A 22,025-nucleotide genomic window follows, 5' to 3' on the forward strand; every position below is an offset into this window, starting at 1 on the left:
AAAAAAACTCACCTGGTGACTGATGCAATGGCGTAGCTGCCACAGGAACATGTGAGGACATGTGCCCCGGGTGCATGCCAGTTAGTCATGTGGGGGCGCAAAAGGCCCCCCCACATGACTACATTACTGAGCCTGGGAATAGGAAGCAGCACGGCCCCAGCTGGAGTGCTCCAGCTGCGGCTACCTCGCTTCACACTCCAAACTGAGGCTGGAGTGCCCCTCCCTCTCAGAGAGGGAGAGACGCTCCAGCCTCGGAGAATGCCTCTGTGATACATCTCTGAAGATGCCAGCCACAGATGCAGGCGAAACATTAGGAACAAGATCTACCAAATATTGGCCACACAGCCCAGAAAACCCACAACAACCAAAATTCATTCATTCATTCAATTTTTATACCACTTTTCTGTTTCCACAGTATCAAAATGGTTTCCAACATGGCTTAATCCTGGTTTAATAACCCAGTTTGCAGGAAAGAAAGAAATTCCATTTTGTCTAGGCACCTGCATTCAGACATCACAGCAAACTGGAGTTTGATTAAAGGCATCTGAAACCAGGAGACCTCACTTGTACATGAAGAGGAAAGCGCAGAAAGAAGGAGCCCAAAAACACAGCAAAAGGATAGGCATTACTTCTGCATATCACAAGTATTCATCTGTCTCTGGCATCTGAATTTAGCCTCAGTTTTAGATAACGATTTTCTTCTCTATTTATGTTGCTATGGCCTGTATTCTGAATTTTCTTCCTCAAATAGCCTTTAAAAAATTCTTTTTTTCTTTAAAAACTATCATCCTTTTTTGTTGCCCAGATATTTCCCTGCTTTAATTTTGTTCAAAGAAAGGCATGTTCAATTAATCCATAACTGTGATAATATATTTGAATCCACATCCCTTTCTACTGAAATTAAATAAATACATGCAACTGGATTGAAGCAACAGATAATAGGCCCAGTTTCCTCAGCGACACTGCATTCATTCTTTTGCCCCATATCCACTCCATGCAAACACATCCATACCCTTTCACAAAATGGTCAATAAACAGTGAAAGAGTGGTACTTACCATGATGGGTGCAAGTAGAGTTTCCAGATCCACACTGGCAGCAGGAGACCTCCTGCCACTGCTTTTATTGCCTGCTGCCACTCACCTGGGCAGTGAGAGGAGATTCCCAGGCAAAATGGGAAAGTGTGACTGGTGGCCCCAAAGCAATGATGTTGCTCCCAGCATGACCCATCATACCAGGTGATGTCCTAGTATTTCCAAAACTCTATGGTTGAACCATGGAGTTTGAGATGAATGCTAGAGTATCATCACCGGATTGGTGACATAACTTCTGGGACATATCAGAAGTGATGTTATTGCACTGGTGATGCTAATTGTCCTCTCAACTGTACGTCCCCACCTCCACCATCTCCTGCTGGTTACCTGGGTCATGCCTGGTAACACTTTACAAGAATTCATGAAAACCAACCCTCTTTTCAATTTAACTTTAATTATAGTCAGCAGTGTAAAACAGTAATTAATTGAAACAGTGTAACCTTGTTAGTCCTTTCTAGGAATCCTTTTGGAACCATAAAGTCTAAACTTGATGGAGTCTTTCTTGATGGAGTCAGTTTGAACATGAATTTATTTGTTAACTCAGTACTACTGAAAATTGAGTAATCTTTCCCACTATAAACAGTAGTCACTGTTTTTAGGTATTAATTTAGTGCATCAAGAAACAGTAATACCATCAGTAATTGTGGTACAGAAATGTGGATGTTCCCTTTTACATATTATAACATTTTGCTTCAACTCCTCACAAACTTTTTTTCTGTACCTGAGGATACCATTGATGAAATGGGTTCTATTCCATGGAAGTACATGCCACAATAACTTTTTAGTCTTTAAGATGTCATGGGGCTCTTCAATTATATTACTAATTTGTATCCGACTTAGAGACATCAGAAACAAAACAAATCTACAGAAAAAGTATTAAATACTCCTGTATAGACACTGGGTTCCCTACCTGTTTTTCTGACTGCATTTCCTACAGTCTGAACTTGTTTTTAAACCAAACAGAACTACTTCAAATTCTGGATTAGAAGTAATCCAAGGCTGGGATTAACTATGAGTAGCACTGGTCCAAATATAATACCAAACAATAGTTAAGGGCATCTACACAAACCCATTGAGATTTATATAACTATTTCAAATAAGTCTTACATGGAATAATGAAGAAAAATAGGACAAAAATCATTAACATTTGTCAATTATCTCATTATTACCTGTAATTTCACAGGCTCAGGGAGTTTCATTTGAAGAAGTCCTTCCTTTGGAGGCTTCTCTCTGATTTCTTCCTCTGTTCCTTCCAAATGTAGTCCTTCCATAACAAGTCCCTTCTCTGGTATTTGTATCTCATCCTCATGACCCGTGTCTTCCTTAAAAACACTAGGTTCTATTAGTTGCAAGATATGTTTCAGATCTCCGTTATGGAATACTCCCATGATAAGTAGAGTGTAAAAAAGCTTGATCAAAGGAACAAATAAAAATTCTGTCGTTCCACCTACAGGATCTCTGACATGGAGGCAGCCTTCCTGAACTGCCTCTGTCAGCATCTCTATGGTTTTAGCCTTCAAAATTTCCAAAGGAAATTCAGGACTGTATTGGTAGCATTCATTGTTAATCCTCACAAAACTGGGAGAAGAAAACTGCATTCTGGGTCGCAGGGAGGTGCTAAGTCCAATTCCAGGGAGGCCATGCTTTTTATTTTCATCTGGAAATAGAGTAATGCTTTTTGTCTCATCTGTCATTGGAACAATAAATTCTTTGTTCATCATGAGCCTTGCAGTGGCATAGGTATTAAGGTGAATATCAATGAGAAGGTCATAATAGCCTGCACGCAACAAGCCTGGCATATATTTGTTCTCAATTGCATACAGAAGTTGAGACTCATCAACATGACTGCACATTGCATGTGCCACTCGATTATTCCCAAGAGCACAAACAGCTGAGTACAATCGGAGAGTGTGGTAGTGAAATTTTAGCAATTCTTCTTGTTCTGTCAACTCTAAAATGTCTATTGACCTATTAAAAAAAGAGAGATAATAATTAATTAAAATAGCTATTATGCCTAGGAACATGATGATAATGATGATTACTATTATTATTACTTAATTGTTTCACATGTTCAGTTCATATATCAGAAAAAACCATGACATGGTTTGTTAAATCAGGATTCATCTCACAGATGATCACTCAAGTCCTGGTTTGCCTCAAAAAAATTCTAATTTCACTACTTTCTCTTTTTAGTCAGAGTGGGGACCTCCAGATTTCAAAAATTACTTTCTCTAATGCTATAGGAGAAAATCTCCAGAGTACTACTATATTCCAAGTATGGTTGAAAGGCATGTGCTGACTTCCATGATAGAAGGCTGGTAGCATATATATGTAAATAAATAGGCATGGAATTTCCCCAACAGTCTCTAGAATATAGCCTGGCTAATCTGCATGTCCATCTCTTGTTCTGAATGAATTCACTAATGCGGATTCCTCAAGGGCCAAAAACAGAGGTGTGAAAATGATGCAAAAATGGTGTAAAATGGTGAAAAAAAGGGGTCACACCATTTTCACACCATTTTCACACTACTGTTTTTGGCCCATGCAGAAACCGCCTAAGCCTCCTTTACAAAAAAAAGTTGCAAAGCATATTTAATATAAAAAAATATTTTTACCAAGAATATGATTTGTCACACATTTTTTTCTATGTCACCTTTTTCCTGACTTGGATGACCCAGGCTAGCCAGATCCCATCTTGTTCTGGAAGCCAAGCAGGGTTGATCCTGGCTAGTACTAGGATGGGAGATTACCAAGAAAGTCCAGAGTTGCCACGCATAGGCTGCCAATGACAAACCACCTTTGAATGTTTCTTTACTTGAAAGCTCTGTAGGATCACCATAAGCCAGCTGTGACTTGAAAGCACTTTCCACCACCACCACCCTTCCAGTTCTCCTTTAAATGTAAATACAAGTAATCAATACCTGTTTTCCTCTGGGATGTGGAGGGACATGAACTGCAAAGGCTCCAAACATTGAACTGACCAGCCTTGACGCTCACTGATCCGTGATACATCCACCTTCAAAAAGTGGTTTGGCACTCTGCTCCAAAGTACATGGGTAAGAAACTGAACATGGAGACGAGGAGGACACTGGGGGACTGGGTTTTTGTGCTCACTCTTGAACAACCCAGCTGACAATGGCATTACATTCTGGAGAGAGCAAGTCAGATGTAACTGTCAAATTTAAGAATCCAACCAATGATAAAATATGAAACAAAAAAATGATGCAAACATTTATAGTGAATTGTCATGATCAGCTTTACATATCAGATTAACGGATCCAATAAGACACTCTTTTCTAAAGTGTATCTCAGCTTCCCATCATTTATCTCTGACCATGGCCTAAGGTATTCTGGCAAAATTCAGCACTAGTTTTTAGTAGATGCTGGCAATTCCCTCCATGATGATGAAAAGGTTACACAAAAGGCTTGTAGCACCTATGGTTTCCAGACAAGATGACAACAAGCATGAAGAACAATACACACAGATTCATGTGAACACAATTGTCATTCACAGGTCTCTCTGCTTTTTTTAAATCAGAAAAGTCAAGATTTCAGCCACCAAGATATCTGATGACTGAAAAGGAAGCTGAGGGAATGCCCATCTCTTCTGCATATCTCCAGTAGTCTCAAGTTTTTATGATGTTTTACTGTGCCAGACAATGTTTTAATGGGCGGTGTGAAAATATACATGAAGCACTACTTCAGTGCTCGAAATATTCTGAATGTAACAGTTTATCACAGAAATAGGTGCTAAATACCTTTATTCTTCCAAGCTCAAACTGGAAAACATTGGGGCTCGTAGCTTGTGCAAATACTGCAGGAAATAATTTAGTGCTTGGTTCAACCTGTATCATGAACAAACAGAAAAGTATTACCATTCAAGATGCTAGGTACAAGCTATAAAAATAGTTAACAAAATATGTGTGAATTACTGCTTTTATGAATTGTGAAATGAACTGAAACAAAACCAGTCTAGACATTTGAATGTGGGGAAAAAACAGGTTAAAAATAATTACCTGATAATATGTGCTTAACTCTTTGCCATTGGCTGTGAAGGACAGAAGACCAGTCGCAGCATCAACCAAACAACCAATCTCTAATCCATTATTATTGCGTCCTTGTCCTGGACTCATGCTCTCTCCTGCACATACCATATAGCAGTTGCTTCGTTTGATACTGCATTATAAAAGATCAACAGCCTGTGAGATACTATGGTAGTTTAATGTTAAGTCATGATCCAGAATTCCAAGAGTTCTAGCTATTTCTGAATATCTGTACATGCACTGGCTACCTCATTCTTTTCCATGTTAAAGAAACCTTTGCATATGGAATTGAAAATTCCCATTAATCAATATACCATAACATTTCCATATTCAAAAAGAGAGCAGAGCAACTACATGGTCAGATTTCTTTATGAGCATACCAACTCCCATCACTGCCATCAGTGCCATCACAATAAATGCAATTCAAAGGAAGTTGGATGTATCCATATACAACTAAAACCAATATAACCAAACTGTTAATTTCAACTAAACTTAAATTCAAGATTTAATGCCACAACCACCAGCAGAATTCTGATATTTTCCCAGTGTTCTTCTGTGTTCCCTATATGTGAATGAACATCCATTTGGGTTGAGATGTTCCAATGAGATAGGGAAAGGGAGTGAAATGATCCCTTCCTCTTGCCGCAAGTGGCTGTTCATCCTCTGGGGCCCTGGATCTTAAGAATAATCTTCCCAGGGGCTGAAAGTGACTGCAGGAGGATAGGGGCGGAGATACTGGAAAAATCCATCTGCATTCCATTGACAGTTGGCTGGATATAAACAACTGTCTGTAAAAGTGAATAATGGCACATTTCATTGAACACCAATCAACTTCAAAGGGTTCTAAAAGAAAACAGTTGTTCAGATACAACACTGCTTTTATATGCAGGTGCACTGAAGATGGATATGTAATGCTATTTTGTACTCATTGTGCCATTGTGCAAACCTATACCATTTAGTAAGGTTTACATGAGTATCTAGAACTGCAGGAATTTATTTGAAACATTTTAAATTGTTTGTAGTTCATATTATTATTGTATTCCCATGTGCACTGTAGAGCTCATATAGCCTGGAGATAAAGTGGATATAGCCTTCAACCTTAGCATTTCACCTTTTTCCCAGTGCTGCAAAAATACTACTAGAGAGGATACTACTAGAAAGTGCTATGGGATATGTACAAGTGGTTAAGTGTGTCTGATTTTCACACATCCATGAGTTAGTTTTGAAGGGTATTTTTAATTTTGTTTTTATATTGCATGGAATTAGTATGGGGTTGATGCACTTCTGTGGCAATGCAAGAGAAAATAAATATAACTTTTAAAAATTCTGGAAGCATTTTTAAAGAAAATATTGCAGTCTTAAACATGGTTCAAGTGTTGCCCTTCTTGTTTGTAACACCATTTCCCTGGGGCAATAAGGGAATCCCCACCAAACACAGTTCCAGGGGCAGTCAGTAGGCTTTTGGAGGCAAATAAACTGTATTAAAATTATGTTTGTGGTGTTGAGTCCCAGGGGTCATTTTCTTTTTGTATTGTTTTTATGTGTTTGTGTTTTGCAGCTTACACTCCCATTTGAAAGCCATTTTGAGCCCCAGTTGATATTCAGAAAGGCAAGGTTCATATGATCAATGAATAAATTAACAACAGAAAAATATTATTTGTTTTAAAAGAACATTTAAAATGTAACAAAACTTTATCCCCAAAGAACCCCCAAACGGTTTGAGGACACAAACGATTAGTATTAAAAGGGTTTGATTCATTGTTTTTCTGGTTTTCAAGAATCATAGTCATACAATAACAACAAACTTTAATTTAAAAACACAAGTGGTTTTGGAACACAAGTATCTAGTTTGAAGGACTTCTTTTTATTTATTTTTTTATGCTACACACATAATCAACCCTAACTCCTGGCTTCTGTCCACCCCCTTACCTTGGTTCAGCATCTGAGGCCTGGCCAAGTGGTTGCTGAGATGAAAATAATTGATGGGGAGGAATTCAAGAGGGAGCTCTCTTAAGTGCGGTGGACTCTGACCCATTTGCATGCTAACGAGCACTGAGAATGCCAAAGGGGGCACTCAACACAAAAATGATAGCATCATTTAAACAGATGCATTTCACAGGTCCGAGCCACAGGGTTTGCAGAGAAAACACTGAAAAATTGGGTCCCAGCAACCACCAAAAAGAGTCAGACTAAAAAAAAGACAAATAATCAAAATGAACATGCCTCTATTGAAAATTGTGTGTTACTTTTCATATAGGCAACTACAGCATTTCTGAAATTAGAAAGCCAGAACAGTTTCACTCCACCCCCACTCCAAGCCACCCAAGAGAATTTGTAGTGGAAACTATATAGCGACAACCTCTAAAAGAGCTGGAGAAAATGTCCTTGGTGGGTTTTGACATCCTGGCAGTTGGGATCAACTGATCCGCTGGGGCTGTACTGGCCAGGGATCTAGACAATGATGGCTTGAGAAATTACAGTGTTTGCCTCAAGACAGGAGTTTGATGCATAAGAAGGTGCTCATGTATAGATTGGTGGTGGTGTATGCCACTGCTGCTCTGGCCACTTCCAGGACCAGTTCAGTCACTGCACATCATTGCATTTTCTGGCATATGGTAGCAGAAAAGGTCTCTGCACTGTAATATGCTCTTTGAAGTGAGATGTCCAGCACCCTAAAATACTGGAATAATTTGTACAGTTCAGAAACATGTGTTTGCCCTTTTGGGTCAGAGTGTCCCTAAAGATTGGACAGTGGCAGAAGGCCTGCCTGGTGTGCCCTTCTCTGAGGCATTAGTAGCTACTACACTATGTGGGGCAAGGACCTGCTTGGGTTCTCCGGGGGGGGGGGGGTTGCTGAGAGCCTTGCCAATTCCAACAGCTGCTGAGTGACTGATGGCAGAGGCAAGTCCCTCAGAACCACAGGGATGTGCCTCAGAACCACCATTACTGGCCATGCCTTTCCCACCCCTCAGCTGTGACAAGCACAGGCCTAGGCCACAGGCCTGCCAGCCTGATTGGTTGTGCCTTTCTTGTCTGTCACAGTCCAACACAACAGCTATTTGGGACACTATGGTTTAGTTGCATCCTGAGAATTTCAGTCAAGGGTGAATTCAATTGAACATAAAACTTTATTGAAAGAAAAAATGAAAGAAAAAAGGAGAACATATCACTTTTTAATAAATTCAGTATTTGGCATGTGATTTTTATTTCAGCCAAAAGGAAGTATAAATATTACCAAGTATTACATATTTCTTTTAAAGATAGGGTATGATTCAAAAATAAAATGTCATATTTCTAATGTAAAGAAAAATAAAGCCAACCTCTCATGAACTTTTCCTTTTTCATCTCCTAAGGTTACCGTAACAGTGCGTACTCTGTCCAAATCAAAACTTGTGTCATATTGATGGAAGTCAGATGTAATCCAGCCTACCCAGACATTAGCAGGTTCTTGACCCGGAAAGATACGTATAGAATAATAGTACTGTCAAGAGATTAAGAAAAATACACAATATAAATATTTCAATTTCATCCAGAAATATCCTTTTACTTAAGAATCTATAGATGATTTATAATTAGGATTCATCCAAAATTATTCAAATAGTTTAATTTTTTCTCTAAAACAGCTCTTATGATTTTAGGAAGAGATTCAACTAAGAGGAGAACCTTACATTTCTTTTCCCTGCTGTGACAGCTTAAAATATCTACCAGTGCTCACAACAGTTGGAGTCAAGGATTGAGAAGTACTCGAAAAGAATTATGAAAATCTGAATTTCAGAACAAAATGGAATACTGTTTATTTTTGTTCTATCTTACTTTAACACAATGTACTAATAATGAACTAAGCCATGGTTACTTTAGACAAATTCAAATTTTCAGGCCCTGGTGAGCTACATCCCAGGGTATTAAAAGAACTGGCAGAAGCAATCTCAGAACCACTTGCTATAATCTTTGAGAAATCCTGGAGAACAGGAGAAGTCCCAGTGGACTGGAGGAGGGCTAATATTATCCCCATCTTCAAAAAGGAGAAAAAAGAGGACCCTAATAATTATCGTCCAGTAAGCCTGACATCAATATCAGGAAAGATTCTGGAACAGATCATTAAACAGATGGTCTGCCAGAACTTAGAAGGAAATACTGTGATAACAAAAAGTCAGCATGGGTTTCTGAAAAACAAGTCATGACAGACTAATCTTATCTTTTTTTGACAGAGTGACAAGCTATTCAATATTTTTATCAACGACTTGGAAAAATCAAATTTGCAGATGACGCCAAATTAGGAGGAGTAGCTAATACCCCAGAGGATAGAGTCAGAATTCAAAATGACCTTGACCGATTAGAGCGCTGGGCCAACACAAACAAAAAAATGAATTTCAATAGAGATACATGTAAGATACTACACTTAGGCAGAACAAATGAAATGCACAGATATTGACAATGCTACATACGAAAGGGATCTGGGAGTCTTAGTAGACTACAAACTGAACATGAGTCACCAGTGTGATGCGGCAGCTAAGAAAGCCAATGCGATTCTGGGCTTTATCAATAGGAGTATAGTGTCTAGATCAAGGGATTTAATTGTACCTCTCTATTCTGCATTGGTTAGACCTCACCTGTAATATTGTGTCCAGATATTGACAAGGATATTGACAAGCTGGAATGGGTCCAGAGAAGGGCAACCAATATGGTAAAAGGTCTGGAACCCATGCCCTATGAGAATAAACTTAGGGAGCTGGGTATGTTTAGTTTGGTGAAGAGAAGGTTAAGAGGTGACAGGATAGCCATGTTTAGAGATTTGAAGGGATGTCATGTTGGTGGGGGAGCAAGATTGTTTTCTGCTGCTCCAGAGACTAGGGCCTGGAGTAATGGGTTCAAGGTGAAGGAAAAGAGATTCCACCTAAACATCAGGAAAAACTTCCTGACAGAAAGGGCTGTTTGACAGTAGAATGCATTACCTTGGAGTGTGGTGGAGTCTCCTTCTTTGGAGGTTTTTAAACAGAGGCTGGATGGCCATCTGTCAGGAGTGCTTTGATTATGTGTTCCTGCATTGCAGGGAGTTGGACTTGATGGCCCTTGGGGTCTCTTCCAACTCTATGATTCTAAATCAAGATTTTAAAGAAGCAAATTGATAACAACAGTTAAGAGATAAGTAGTGTGTAGTTCACTTATCTTTAAAAGAAATGTGTTGTACAAGTGTCTGTTACAATTTCAAACTTTGTATGTAACATCATGTAAAAAAACCTGGCAGATCTTAGATAAAGAGTGAAAATATTAACTCTGAGTTGCCATACTGTAGATGTTTGCATTAAGTAATCCAAGTCATCTCGTTCATCTGCTAGTACATCTTCAGTGAGCCTTGCAGAATGACTTGTGCTGTAGTCAGGCTTTGTTCTTCTCAGCATAAATCTGTAATGTACAGAAGTTAGGATAAATCAGCATTTGAAAATTTCCAAAATATCTATTAGATAAACATAACCAACCACACTAATTCAATTTAATAAACGCTTTTATTGACTTCTTGTATTTGGAAGTGGAATAGTTTCTTTAAAAGTAACCTGACAATAATTAACCAAGCTCACATTTATCCAGCACACTATTCACAAGTTACTGACCCTTTCACATATCAGCAGTGACATTTGCTGGGGCAAAATTCATGCAGGCTTCATAGATCCTCTGAAGCATCCACTGGTTGCCCCATAAAGGAGACAAACTCAGAAAAGTCCCAAAGACAATAGAAAATTAGTCCTTCCAGCTCACAAAGATGTATCAGCCACATATTCCAGGTTGCTAATGACAACAGAGACAGCATGCAGACATGTCACTCTTCTAAATCCATTTTCACTTTTCCGGATCCCCGTTAGTTTGGCCAAGGGACTTGGCTCACATAATGTGGAATTCCCTACCAATCAATGCCAAATAGTTTGCTGAAAGGAGCAGAGGAATGCCATTGCCTTGTTGTATCCTAACCCACTCTATCTCACTCCTGCCTGAGTCCCCACTGTGGACACAATGGTTTACAAAGTTACTGAACCTATGGATCATCTTTTATCTTTTCTAGATATTTGACAGATTGAATATTTCATGAATTGCAGATATTTTGTAATTGTATCCTTTTGCTACTTTTAACTTTCTTTGCATTTTATCTTTAACAGCTTTGTGAAAGGTTTCATTTATACCTGTATATCCTTGTTCTCCTCCCTTTCCACTTTTTCCATTATTGGAATTTGAAACAAGGACCCACAGTATTGTTCCACCCTCAGTGCACCATCTTGGATAGTGTTTAAATTGTATTTATTGTTTTACTATTGTATTTATGTAGGTTGTTAGCCATTCCAAGCCCTCCCAGTGGGGGCAGGAAATCAAATTGAATAAATAAGTAAATAAAAAGTAAGAACAGAAGTAAAAGACTGATGTATAAAGCAAGTTTCAAATCTGATGCCCAGCCTTAATTACTGGTTTACATGACCAACCTTACCAGAAACGCATTTACAGTATAAGAGAAAAAATATACATAATGACTAAAAATAAATAAAAAGACACTTTCAGTTTGTCATCGTGAACCGTGTACAGTCTTCCCAAGTGAATGAACAGACTCACTGTTTGTTTCACCAAGAATGTAACTTCAGAATGATAAACAGCTCTGTAGTTCAAATGGAGCTGTCAGAGGAGCATTCTGCTTCATCAAGGTAGGTTGTTAAAGCAAGGAAGAGCTGAGAACATGTCAGCAACCACAGCCTCTCCTCTGACTGAAGCATGCTGACTAACATCATCACCTCAACAGTGAGAAAAGACAGAGGCAGCATTAAGATGTCAAAGCCATGACAATGTAATATTTCAAGTGATTAAAGAAGATCATGAAGATATAAGGGACGTCTCACTGAACATTTTGTGCTTTGGCCAGCAAAATCCTTGGTTCTGCTAAAAAATAAGTACTTTCAGTTTCTGTGCCTGCTAAATGAAATGCATCATTCACTGTGGATTGCCATTTTGAAATGAAAGATTTTGAAGGAGAAACAAAAGGCAGCTTTAACATGCAAATGTAGGAAGTATAAACTGTAAATGTTTTGAAAGACAGCAAAAGAAACAAAACAGCCTATGGAGAAAGTTTTTACGGGTGACTGTCAAGTCTGTATAAGATAAAGGGAGAGAGGAAAGGAAGCTTTGAGGAATGACTGTGTGACAGCAGAAGGACATCTGCTGGTGAAATTAAAGAACTGCATCATGTCTGACAAAATCAAAGTAGAACAGCCTCCAGATCCATTGCAGAGAGTCAAATTGATGTTAATATCCATGCAAAAGGACATGATGGAAATGAAACACATGGACAGAGTAATGGTAGAGGCAACAGAAACAAAGGACTTAAAGGAGCTTACTACAGACCTGAAAAAAATGACAGAAAACTCAAAGACTTTTGAGACCAAAATTTATGTTCATCAAAAATATATCAACCAGAAAAAAATATTCTGGCTGAAGCTGAAACAGAAGGAATGTGTATTAAGAAAACACACTATGCCAGAGAAAGAGGGAAAAGATCTAAAAAAGATTTTATTCCAGAATTGGTGAGATGTATGTCTCTACTGGTTGAAGAAACTGAGGTAATAGTGGGCAAAATCTACCATGTAAGGTCTACAGGAGCCAAAAACAGAAACCTTCCCCAGGACTGTGTGATATATTTGACACAAAGATCATTTGAACAGGAGATCCTTAGCATGCATTACAAGTACAAAAGATGTAATTCGAGGTCAGGATTCGGGGTCACGTAGGAGCTCCCAAGAGAAATATTAATGAAATGAAAGGATTACAAGTTTCTTACAGATGCCTTGAAAAAGAAGAAAATATATTTTCGTTGGCTTCCAATAAAGGAATTTGGTTACATTTTAAATGGAGTGTAGCAGAGTATTACAGATGTCCAAGATGCAAGGAAGTTCTTCAACAAGAACACAAAGAATCTTCAGACAACCTGAAAATATTTCCTGCTTCTCTTTCTCACTGTCTTTTATTTTCAGAGAGTATTAAACATCAGGAGACCAATTTAAGAAGAATTAGATAGAATAGACATCTAAGATGGACTAAGAAGGGTTTTAGAATAACTATATTTTTAAATCATATGAAAATGGTTCATTATATTATACAGGCACATAACTTTTAGAAAGAAAAAATATGTAAAAATTAGAATATAGGGTTAGAAAAGCTGGTATAAATGGGATTAGTTTTTTTTTAAGAAATGTTATACACAAGGTGAAAGTGAGATGGGAGCCAGTTAGATTTGTATTTTTATTTAGGTTTTTCTGGGTTTTTTTCTTTTTTCCCTGTGACTCTCTTTTATTAAATGTCACTTTTTCTATTAATAGTTACGTTTCAGGGGATAAAGGTTGATACTATGTATTTTCTACCTGTTTCTTTTTCTATATTGTGTGGTGGGTCCACCATTCTTGTAGCTGTTGTAGATTTAAAAAAATTATTACAATAAATGCATAAAAAAACTAGAACAGTTTACCTTTGCTTGAGACGTGAAGGCTTTTCTTGTGTATAGTCTTTATGGTTATTGAACTCTGATTTTATGGCTTCTTTTTCTGCACGATCAGGTACCAGATGACCATGAGCAGTTTTCATTAGGACTTCAAAGTCAGAATCAGCATCATACTCATCCAAGTCATTCTTTGGGCCAAACAGGCTTGAATTTGGCAGCCCTCCACCAGACATTTTGGAGAATATCTCTGCACATTCAATAGGCATGCTGAGACGATAGAACATGATGTCTGTTTTACTATTTTGAGACCCAAAGGACTTCTGTGTGACCTTCAAGCATGGAGAGCTGTCTGCTGTGCCATCTATTCTTGTAACCTATTGAGTACAAAAACATGATTGAAATGAAATTATACTTTTTAATATTGCAATCCCCTACATTTGAGGGACTCCACATATATAAAATGCTGGCTGTTCCTAATTCAACAACCCACCAGTTGTTTTTAATTTGAGGGTTCTATTAAAATGACAGAAGGGTCAGTTGGACTCAGTTGAAACAAGTGTTGAAAAATGAAGCACTATGTTAACTGCCATGATCTAAAAGGCTTCAGCTGTATGAAAAGTTACTTTACAACACGATTGGTAATTTATAGAGTAATGAGGATGCATCTGTAGTCATCTCCTTCTGTAATGCACATATAACCCTAAATTCAACATAGGAATGGTTGTTGTACACAATCAGATAGCAACCATTGATTCAGATAGATGTCACCTTTCTATTCAATCTCACACAATTAAATAAAGATATATCAAACCTCAATGTGTTCATGATTTGGTGGTACTGGGAGAAACTGAGGTAGTCTCTTGCTCAGCCATATGGTGATGTCCCTGTTAGTATTGACTGCAAAAGGTTCATAGCCTTCTTGTAATCCACAAATAGTGAAATATTTTAAAGTGCTGACATCTTTTCCAAAATTTATTCTGCCCACTTGAGACAATCCCAGGCTACATGCAGGTATAAAGCCTGCCATTAAAAAAAACAGACATCCAATTTATGAATCATAAATATTAATATGTTATTTAATTTTTTCCAGTTCATAAGCAATTCAATATAGACGATGTGAACACCATCATAATTATATATGGATTAGAGAGTATCTGAAATAATATAAATGCAGCTCTCGTGTGCTTATGTATCACATTCATGGATATACACATCTCAGCAAAGTAAACAAAACCATTTTTGAAGTATACTCAGAAATCTCACTGCATCAAAGGTCAAAAAAGCATAGCTAATTTAAACAGAGACAGGGTAGTGATTAAATAGAAAATCTTGTGAAGTCCATGCATAAACATATGCTGTGATTTGAAATCCCCCACTCTCACTTCTTAGAGTACGTAGAGCATCTATAGTAGTATATTGGCACACAGCTATTTTTACTTTATGTAATTTAGATTTCAACCCTAGCATGAGTGAAGCACTAACCAATGTATGGGAACATTATTCAATGGTCACAGAAAGGATTTCGGTACACAAAATCATTTGGAAGAATAAAATTATTTCTTGAGGATTGTAACAGAAAAATGTCACTTGAAATATTGAAATTTGACATATTTATTTTATTTTATTTATACTTTAAACTTGTAAGCTGCCCTCTTTTGAAGGGTTCAGGGCGGTGAACAACATAAAAATATACTAACAATAAAATAATTTAAACAGCATTAAAACCCATAACAATAGCCAATACAATAAAACTATAAATAGGAACTACATCGGGCATCAAACAGATGGCGATAGAAAACTCCACCTCCTTCCCCTTTCCCCCCTAAGCCCACCAGAGGCCTAGATGGAATAGGGTCACACTCGACCCGGCTGGCCAAATGCCTGGTGCAACAGGTCCATTTTACTCTGCAAGTCCCACGGCATCCTGGTCTTTCTTGGGAGCCTGTTCCACCAGAACGGGGCCAGGGCCGTAAAAGCCCTGGCTTTGGTAGAGGCCAGCCGTATGTGTTTTGGGCCACAGATCTCTAATAGATTCTCCCCCAAAGACCTGACGGTCCTAATGGGGCAATATGGGGAGAGGGGGGTCCCTCAAGTATGCAGGCCCAAGGCCACTTAAGGCCTTAAAGGTTAAAACTAGCACCTTGAACATGACCCGGAACTCAATGGGCAGCCAATGGAGGTGGTACATGACCAGTGTAACCCGGTCCCGACTGGACATCCCCGTAAGGAGTCTGGAGCCTGGAGGTGACCATTGCATGGAATACTGTGGCTAAGTCAGAACAGGAGAGGTCTGCCGCAAATGGTGGAACACTACCTGGGCTGTATGAGTAACATGGACCTCAAGCGATTATGCCGGGTCCAAGATCATTCTCAGGCTTTTGACAGATGAGGCCAAGTGCAATGCCTCGCCGCACAGCTTAGGAAGGCAAAAGTCCACTGGTCGCTCCCCACAACCCAGTCACAGCACCTCCGTCTTCGTAGGATTTAACTTCAGCCGACTCACTCTCAACCAATCAGCGTCAGCCTCTAAACAACACTGGAGAGCTCCAGGGGCTGAAAACGGACTGCCCTCCATCGTGAACATGAGCTGGTAAGTGACTTTCGCCGGGCATGAGCTAGCTACTGAGAAAGAGGAAGCAAAATACAATCTCTTTTCTTCCTTCACAGCTCCCTCTTAGGATCTCATAAACGTCCAATACGAGTGTCTTGTCCTCTCATCAAGAGCCCGCCACCACACTCGCTCTAGCCATCTCAGCTCCTGCTTCATTTGTTGCAGCTTCTGGTCTGGCACAGGCACAGAGAGGGCACCTCGGAGCAACAGCCTCGATGGCTTCAGAGAGCCTGGTATCCCAGCTCTCTACCAGCTCATCAAGGGAGGCACCAGTGGGTGGCAGCTCCTGCAGACCGAACTGGTCTGATTGTTTTAGATCCTAATGTTCAGCCATATCTATGACTGGCATCATCAGAGGCATGTCATGGTAAGGTGTGGTTATCTCCAAGACATGTAATCTAGGGAACGTATAACAAGTCTTACAAAATTTAGAGATGAACATATTCCTCCAACTTTATGCCATTTAATATTCATTCATTCTTTAATCCAATGATTTTGCCCCACCAATCTTCTGTCAAAATTTATACAACAAGGAGCTTGAGAGAGAGTTTTAAGCTCCTGTGCTACATTTCTGCAGTCCCAAATAATGGAAAGTGGTGGTGATTAGAGCATACCTGAATGTCATAACATGAAAAAAGATACAAGAAACCCCTTCAAAATTAACCCAGTGACAGCAGAAACAAAGATAATGAAAATGTATGAAAACAAAGATAATGAAAATGTATGTTGTTAGGCACACAAGCTGATTTTGAATAGGTTCCTATCTTTTCTCATTCTATGATACAGAAGTTCATAAATATGCCTTTCTGTGATATAAAAATGGAACAAAAGTCCTTCAAAGCTCGCTTATTTGAGCTGAAAATTAAGTAAGAAAGCCTTTCTAATAAATTTTTCACATAGTTTCTCTTTAAAAAATTCTAAAGTTCCTGAAATCGAAGTGCCAAATATATAAATCTCTTAACACTTTAAATATTTTCACATATTTTCCCAGTGCTTGTGTTTGCTCCCAAAAGTGCAACACTTCTTGATCTGCAATCATGTCTCCCGGATCATATTTTGATGCCGGATAGTCCAAGGTGGATGGATAGTGATTAATTTATGAAATTAGTTCTGCCTAGGATCATCCCAAAGGTGGGCACTTTCCCTTAGAATTGTATTTATGAAAGAGTGTTCAAAAAATTCTATCCATCATAATAAATGTTTGAATTGTAGTTCAGAGTTATGAACCTTTCAGTGAATGAATTTTTGGACCACCCTATAGTTAAGAAGCAAATATGTGCATTCACGGTAAAATTGGCCTCACCCGCAGTCTCCAGGCATTTTCTGATTATTGTAAATGCAGTGCTCTGGAGATAAACTATACCAAATCCAAGATCATGGTGTTTGCCAAATCTTGGCGACCTCCTTCATGAAAAATCAATGGGAACACATTAGAACAAGTGCCATCTTTCTGCGACCTGGGGGTGATGTTTCATTTCAATCTGAAATGGTCACCTCAACTTAGCCACATTACCACCTTTGTAAAATGCAATACTGCCGCAATTAAACGCTTTTTTTCATCAAAGGAGGTCAATACATACCCTCTGCAGTTAAAATCTTCAAATCCAAATTAATTCCAAAGATGCAATATGGGCCCCCAATATGGGTAGGTGGCCCAATTAAAGACCTAGAAAAAATTCAGTCCAAGTTTTTTCGCAACCTTCTTGGACTACCCAACTGTGTTGCAAATGTCAGCCTATGCCTAGAAATGGGTTTAAATCTTATGACTACAAGAGTCTGAATATCAGCCTTGAAATTTTGGGTGCACCTCCATCACAGTGCAAGGTCAGGCAAGTTAACATGGCACGTGCTCACTGATTCATGGAACCAACAAATTACAAATTACATCACAGCCTTAGGTTTCTCTATGAAATTTTTCCTTAACTCAGATGAGATCAGTACCTATCACACCTTAAAACAAAGAGTACTTGATTTGGAAAGACAAAAACTGCTATCTGAAACTAACAGGCCTTGCTCATCATTGAGCTATGGACTTCTTCCACCTGATGGATTCCTTCCACCCACTTCAATAATCTCTCATCCCATTACTGAGATGCTTCTTTATGCAAGCTCGTCTAAATGCCCCCCCCCCCTGCAGTTCTCCATGGCAGATTCCTTCAGGTCCCGTTACAAGCAAGAACTTGTCAATGTTCGCCCAACCAAGTGGAAACAACTGCTCATATACTCCTGTATTGTTCTCGCCACACAGAACTCAGGAGTCTCTACATTGAACCTCATATTAATTCACGTCTTGCCGCTTCTGACCAAGAAAATCTACATCTGCTTTTGAATGACTGCTGCACTAAAAGAACTGCAGACGTAGCAAAGTTTTGGGCAACAGCTCTATCAACAACTGTGCACTCCTGTTGATCACCTAATAACCTTTTCTATTGTTGCTATTGTCAGTCTGATATGCCTAATAAAGGTAATGAAATAGGGGGAAAGAAGCAAATATCCTAAAAGAAGAACAGTTTCCTCTTCAGACATGAATTACAGAATTACAGAAAAACCTAAAAGTAACTTAGAAGGAAGCCACAATCCTTTTACTCCTTTACAAAACAGATTACAACAGCAGTACTGTCAGGTAACTACCACATATTGACAAATTACTGCTTTCCTGGTGTAATAAAAACCCCAGTGTGACATAGTATATTGTTTTTGTGGACACTATAAAAAGAATAAAAGAAAGTTAAGTAAATGAGAACAATGGATAATACTGAACCAAAATAAATGTCGAGACTCATAATGCAGCTGAGTATATAAAGCAGGTTGTTTTTAAAAAAAAAACACATTTCACCTTAAGTATTCCTTGGGAAGAACTCTTTTTTCTCAAATTGCATTGGAGGACATTTCAACCGAAGTACAAAAAAGAGGGGCTACTCCCCAGGTCATCACAAAGAACAATCCAGACAACTTCAGTTATGAAATGAAATACAACATTATATAAAACATGCCAGTCTTTATTTCAGGTATCAGTATCAAATTAAGTTAGGGACCCCAACCTTTTGAAGCATGTGAACACCTATGGAATCCTGACACAGGTTGGTAGGCACAGTTTAAAAAAAATGTCTCTCACAGAAGCAGATAACTACAACATTTCAGTGAGTGAGGTTACACATAACTCTAAATACTGCTTCAACATTTCAGGCAGGAAATGCCTGTTCAACAGGGTACCTTTTAAAATGAACATACTGTCAAAATATTTTCTTGCATACACACACAGTAACATAACCCTGTGCTGTGGCTGCAGTTATTGCTGAAGCAACTTTTAAAAACTCTACAAATCAGCTCTACAAAAACTCTAGCCAGTCAGCTGTCCAGAGTCAGGCAGGCAGCTGGTGTCAGGATTTGGCCTCCTGGTGAGCTAAGAGTAACAGGCAGATTGCAAACTGCTTGGAGTCAAATACAGTTCTGAGTGTCAGAGGAGCCAGGATGCAGGAGAGAGTGAGCGAAAGCTAAGTCCATTATACAAGGTTGTAGTCAGGTAGTCCAATCTAGGGGTCAGAGAAAGCAGGACTAAGCAAGAGTGAGTGTCAGCAAGGCAGCACTGGAAATGCATCATCGCATCTATGTCAGCATGCCTCCCAAGCAGACCTCTTTTGGATCCCCACAGATTTCCAATCCTCATCCTATGAAGATTTGCTCCATCCCTGTTCAAATAAGCATTGCCACTGAACCAGCATACAAACACTATGCTTTTTAGCCTGCAGTTTTCTTCTCCAATGCTATCTGTGCCAATCAGCTGGCCCCGTTGAATTACTTGCCCAAGAAACCTCAGTTGGTGTCGAGTCAGGGAAACAATATGCTTCTGCAGACGGTAGCCAGCTGCTCACTTTCACTCTGCTGGGGCTCTGGCTGGCCTGAGCTCACCCCTGTTGGGGTTCTGGTTGGCATGAGTTCTCTTCGCTTAGTTCTTCCTCTGAGGATTCCTCACTCCCCAGGGATTGGCCCACAACACGAGATCTGCAGAGGCTCTGCTAGGAAAAAGTCCCACTTGGCCTCACCCACTTTCTAAAAATAGTTGGCCAGTACAAGGAAAGGTGTCAGTGGTGACTTCTATTTTTTTTTCACTGATAAGTCTAGAATTGTTGTATTTCTTAGCTCATTTTACAATGAAGTTATCTTTGAAAACTGCATCACTGGACCTACATTCCTTAGAAAAGTGTTCCGCAGTTCTAATTTTCCTATCAATGCAAATGCTTCCAATATATAATGACCAAATGTACATTTTGATTAGATGATTTACAAATTGAACACGATTTTTAACCAGTAGTTTCTAATTCTCTTAGGGTATCTTCATTATAAATAAACAGAATGATTTGGGTCTCATCTGCTGGTGACTTTAGAAATCATCATTTTTTGTGTGCTAAATAACCACTTGATGATTTTAATTCAATAAGATTTATAAAAATTGGTATATTTTGTAAAATATAATCATTTGCCACACATGCCCTCTATTGTCTTGATGATTCCTTTCCTGTCCAAACACATGGTTTCATTATCATTCCCAGGACCCATGGGAGAGTTTTTATCCAGCCTTGGTCTTCTTTTTCTGAATTTCTCCACCAACCTCAACTGACTTCTGCTTTTATCTGAGGAACAACACATTCCATCAACATTCTATAAGTAAACTTCATTGGCAATTAAAATGTTCACAAACAAAATATCATAGCAGCCTGGTAGTACATTGTTCCAATAAACATCAAGAATGCTTGAAATGAGGAATGATACAGAAAGCAAATTTGCTATCAAGGTATTTCAGTGTATTTTATACTGGCAAACACAGTTACATACGTTTAAAATGTGTCACAGCAATTAATTCCCTCCCAATAAAAGTGATGGGTATATTAAAAAATCCTCTACCTACAACAAAAAGGAAATACACAAATCAGCAGCACAGAATTGTTCAAGAACTTACCATCACCAACCTCAAAATCCTTGAATGCAAGCTCAGACCCAGAATCATCAAGAAGTATTTCACCATTCAAGGTGAACATCATAGTATGCTCATTCATGTCAACCATACATCCAACGGTATCACCTGCCAGCCAAGAACGACCAAAATGCTCATTTCCCTGGTGCCAACGTTGGGCCTGGAAAGAAAAATCACACACAAGGGATAGCATCTAAGATTTCCTCTTCCTCCAGGGTATGACTAATAACCAGCTCTAAATTATTGCAATCATAACAATACTATCATATTATGGTATTCTGAAACAATGGTTTGGAGTCTTTAAGTAGCTGTTGAATATAAATCCCACTAACAGCAGTATAAAACATTATCAAATACATATATTGCACAAATCCCACTAACATCAGTATAAAACAATATCAAATGGCCTGAAAGAAAAATTACCATTTGAGCACAGACAACTGTAGCAGCAGCAAAAAAACATGTCTCAACATTACAATAATATTGTAAATAAAAAAAATTTGCCTTTTTTGTACAATTGATTCATTTGTAAGTATAATGTAGCATGCCACATAACACTAAAATGTATTTGCAATTTTTCCCCCAAAGATTGATTAGCTAAATTGCAGAAATGTTGTTATGGGTATAGTCATGAGCCAGCCCCTGGTCACTGACACAGGCACTGAGGACACCATGCATTCAGACCTGGCACCTCATGAGGAAATGCAGGCAGCAGAGTCAGTTCCAAGCCCTTTCTTACAAGCTCCGGCAGATGCCATGCAGCTGAAAGAGCCTTTGAGAATCTGGGGAGAGCCTTCAGGAATCTCAGAAGAGCTGGGTAACAAGCCAGCTGCTCAAAGG

General features: G+C 38.8%; 1 protein-coding gene across 1 annotated transcript in view; it reads right to left on the reverse strand.

Moving 5' to 3' along the window:
- Positions 1-22,025, reverse strand: part of RYR2 (ryanodine receptor 2) — a 464,284-nt gene that overhangs the window by 192,471 nt on the left and 249,788 nt on the right. The window contains exons 30-38 of the mRNA XM_048485659.1: positions 21,171-21,345; positions 14,414-14,622; positions 13,630-13,976; positions 10,424-10,538; positions 8,456-8,616; positions 5,109-5,268; positions 4,851-4,937; positions 4,014-4,240; positions 2,262-3,060 (exon numbers count right to left, since the gene is read on the reverse strand). Of these exons, the coding sequence (XP_048341616.1) occupies positions 2,262-3,060; positions 4,014-4,240; positions 4,851-4,937; positions 5,109-5,268; positions 8,456-8,616; positions 10,424-10,538; positions 13,630-13,976; positions 14,414-14,622; positions 21,171-21,345 (2,280 nt within the window). The remainder of the gene's footprint in view (positions 1-2,261; positions 3,061-4,013; positions 4,241-4,850; positions 4,938-5,108; positions 5,269-8,455; positions 8,617-10,423; positions 10,539-13,629; positions 13,977-14,413; positions 14,623-21,170; positions 21,346-22,025) is intronic.

This window comes from Sphaerodactylus townsendi, linkage group LG01 (genome assembly GCF_021028975.2).
Source record: "Sphaerodactylus townsendi isolate TG3544 linkage group LG01, MPM_Stown_v2.3, whole genome shotgun sequence".
Taxonomy (NCBI): Eukaryota; Metazoa; Chordata; class Lepidosauria; order Squamata; family Sphaerodactylidae; genus Sphaerodactylus; species Sphaerodactylus townsendi.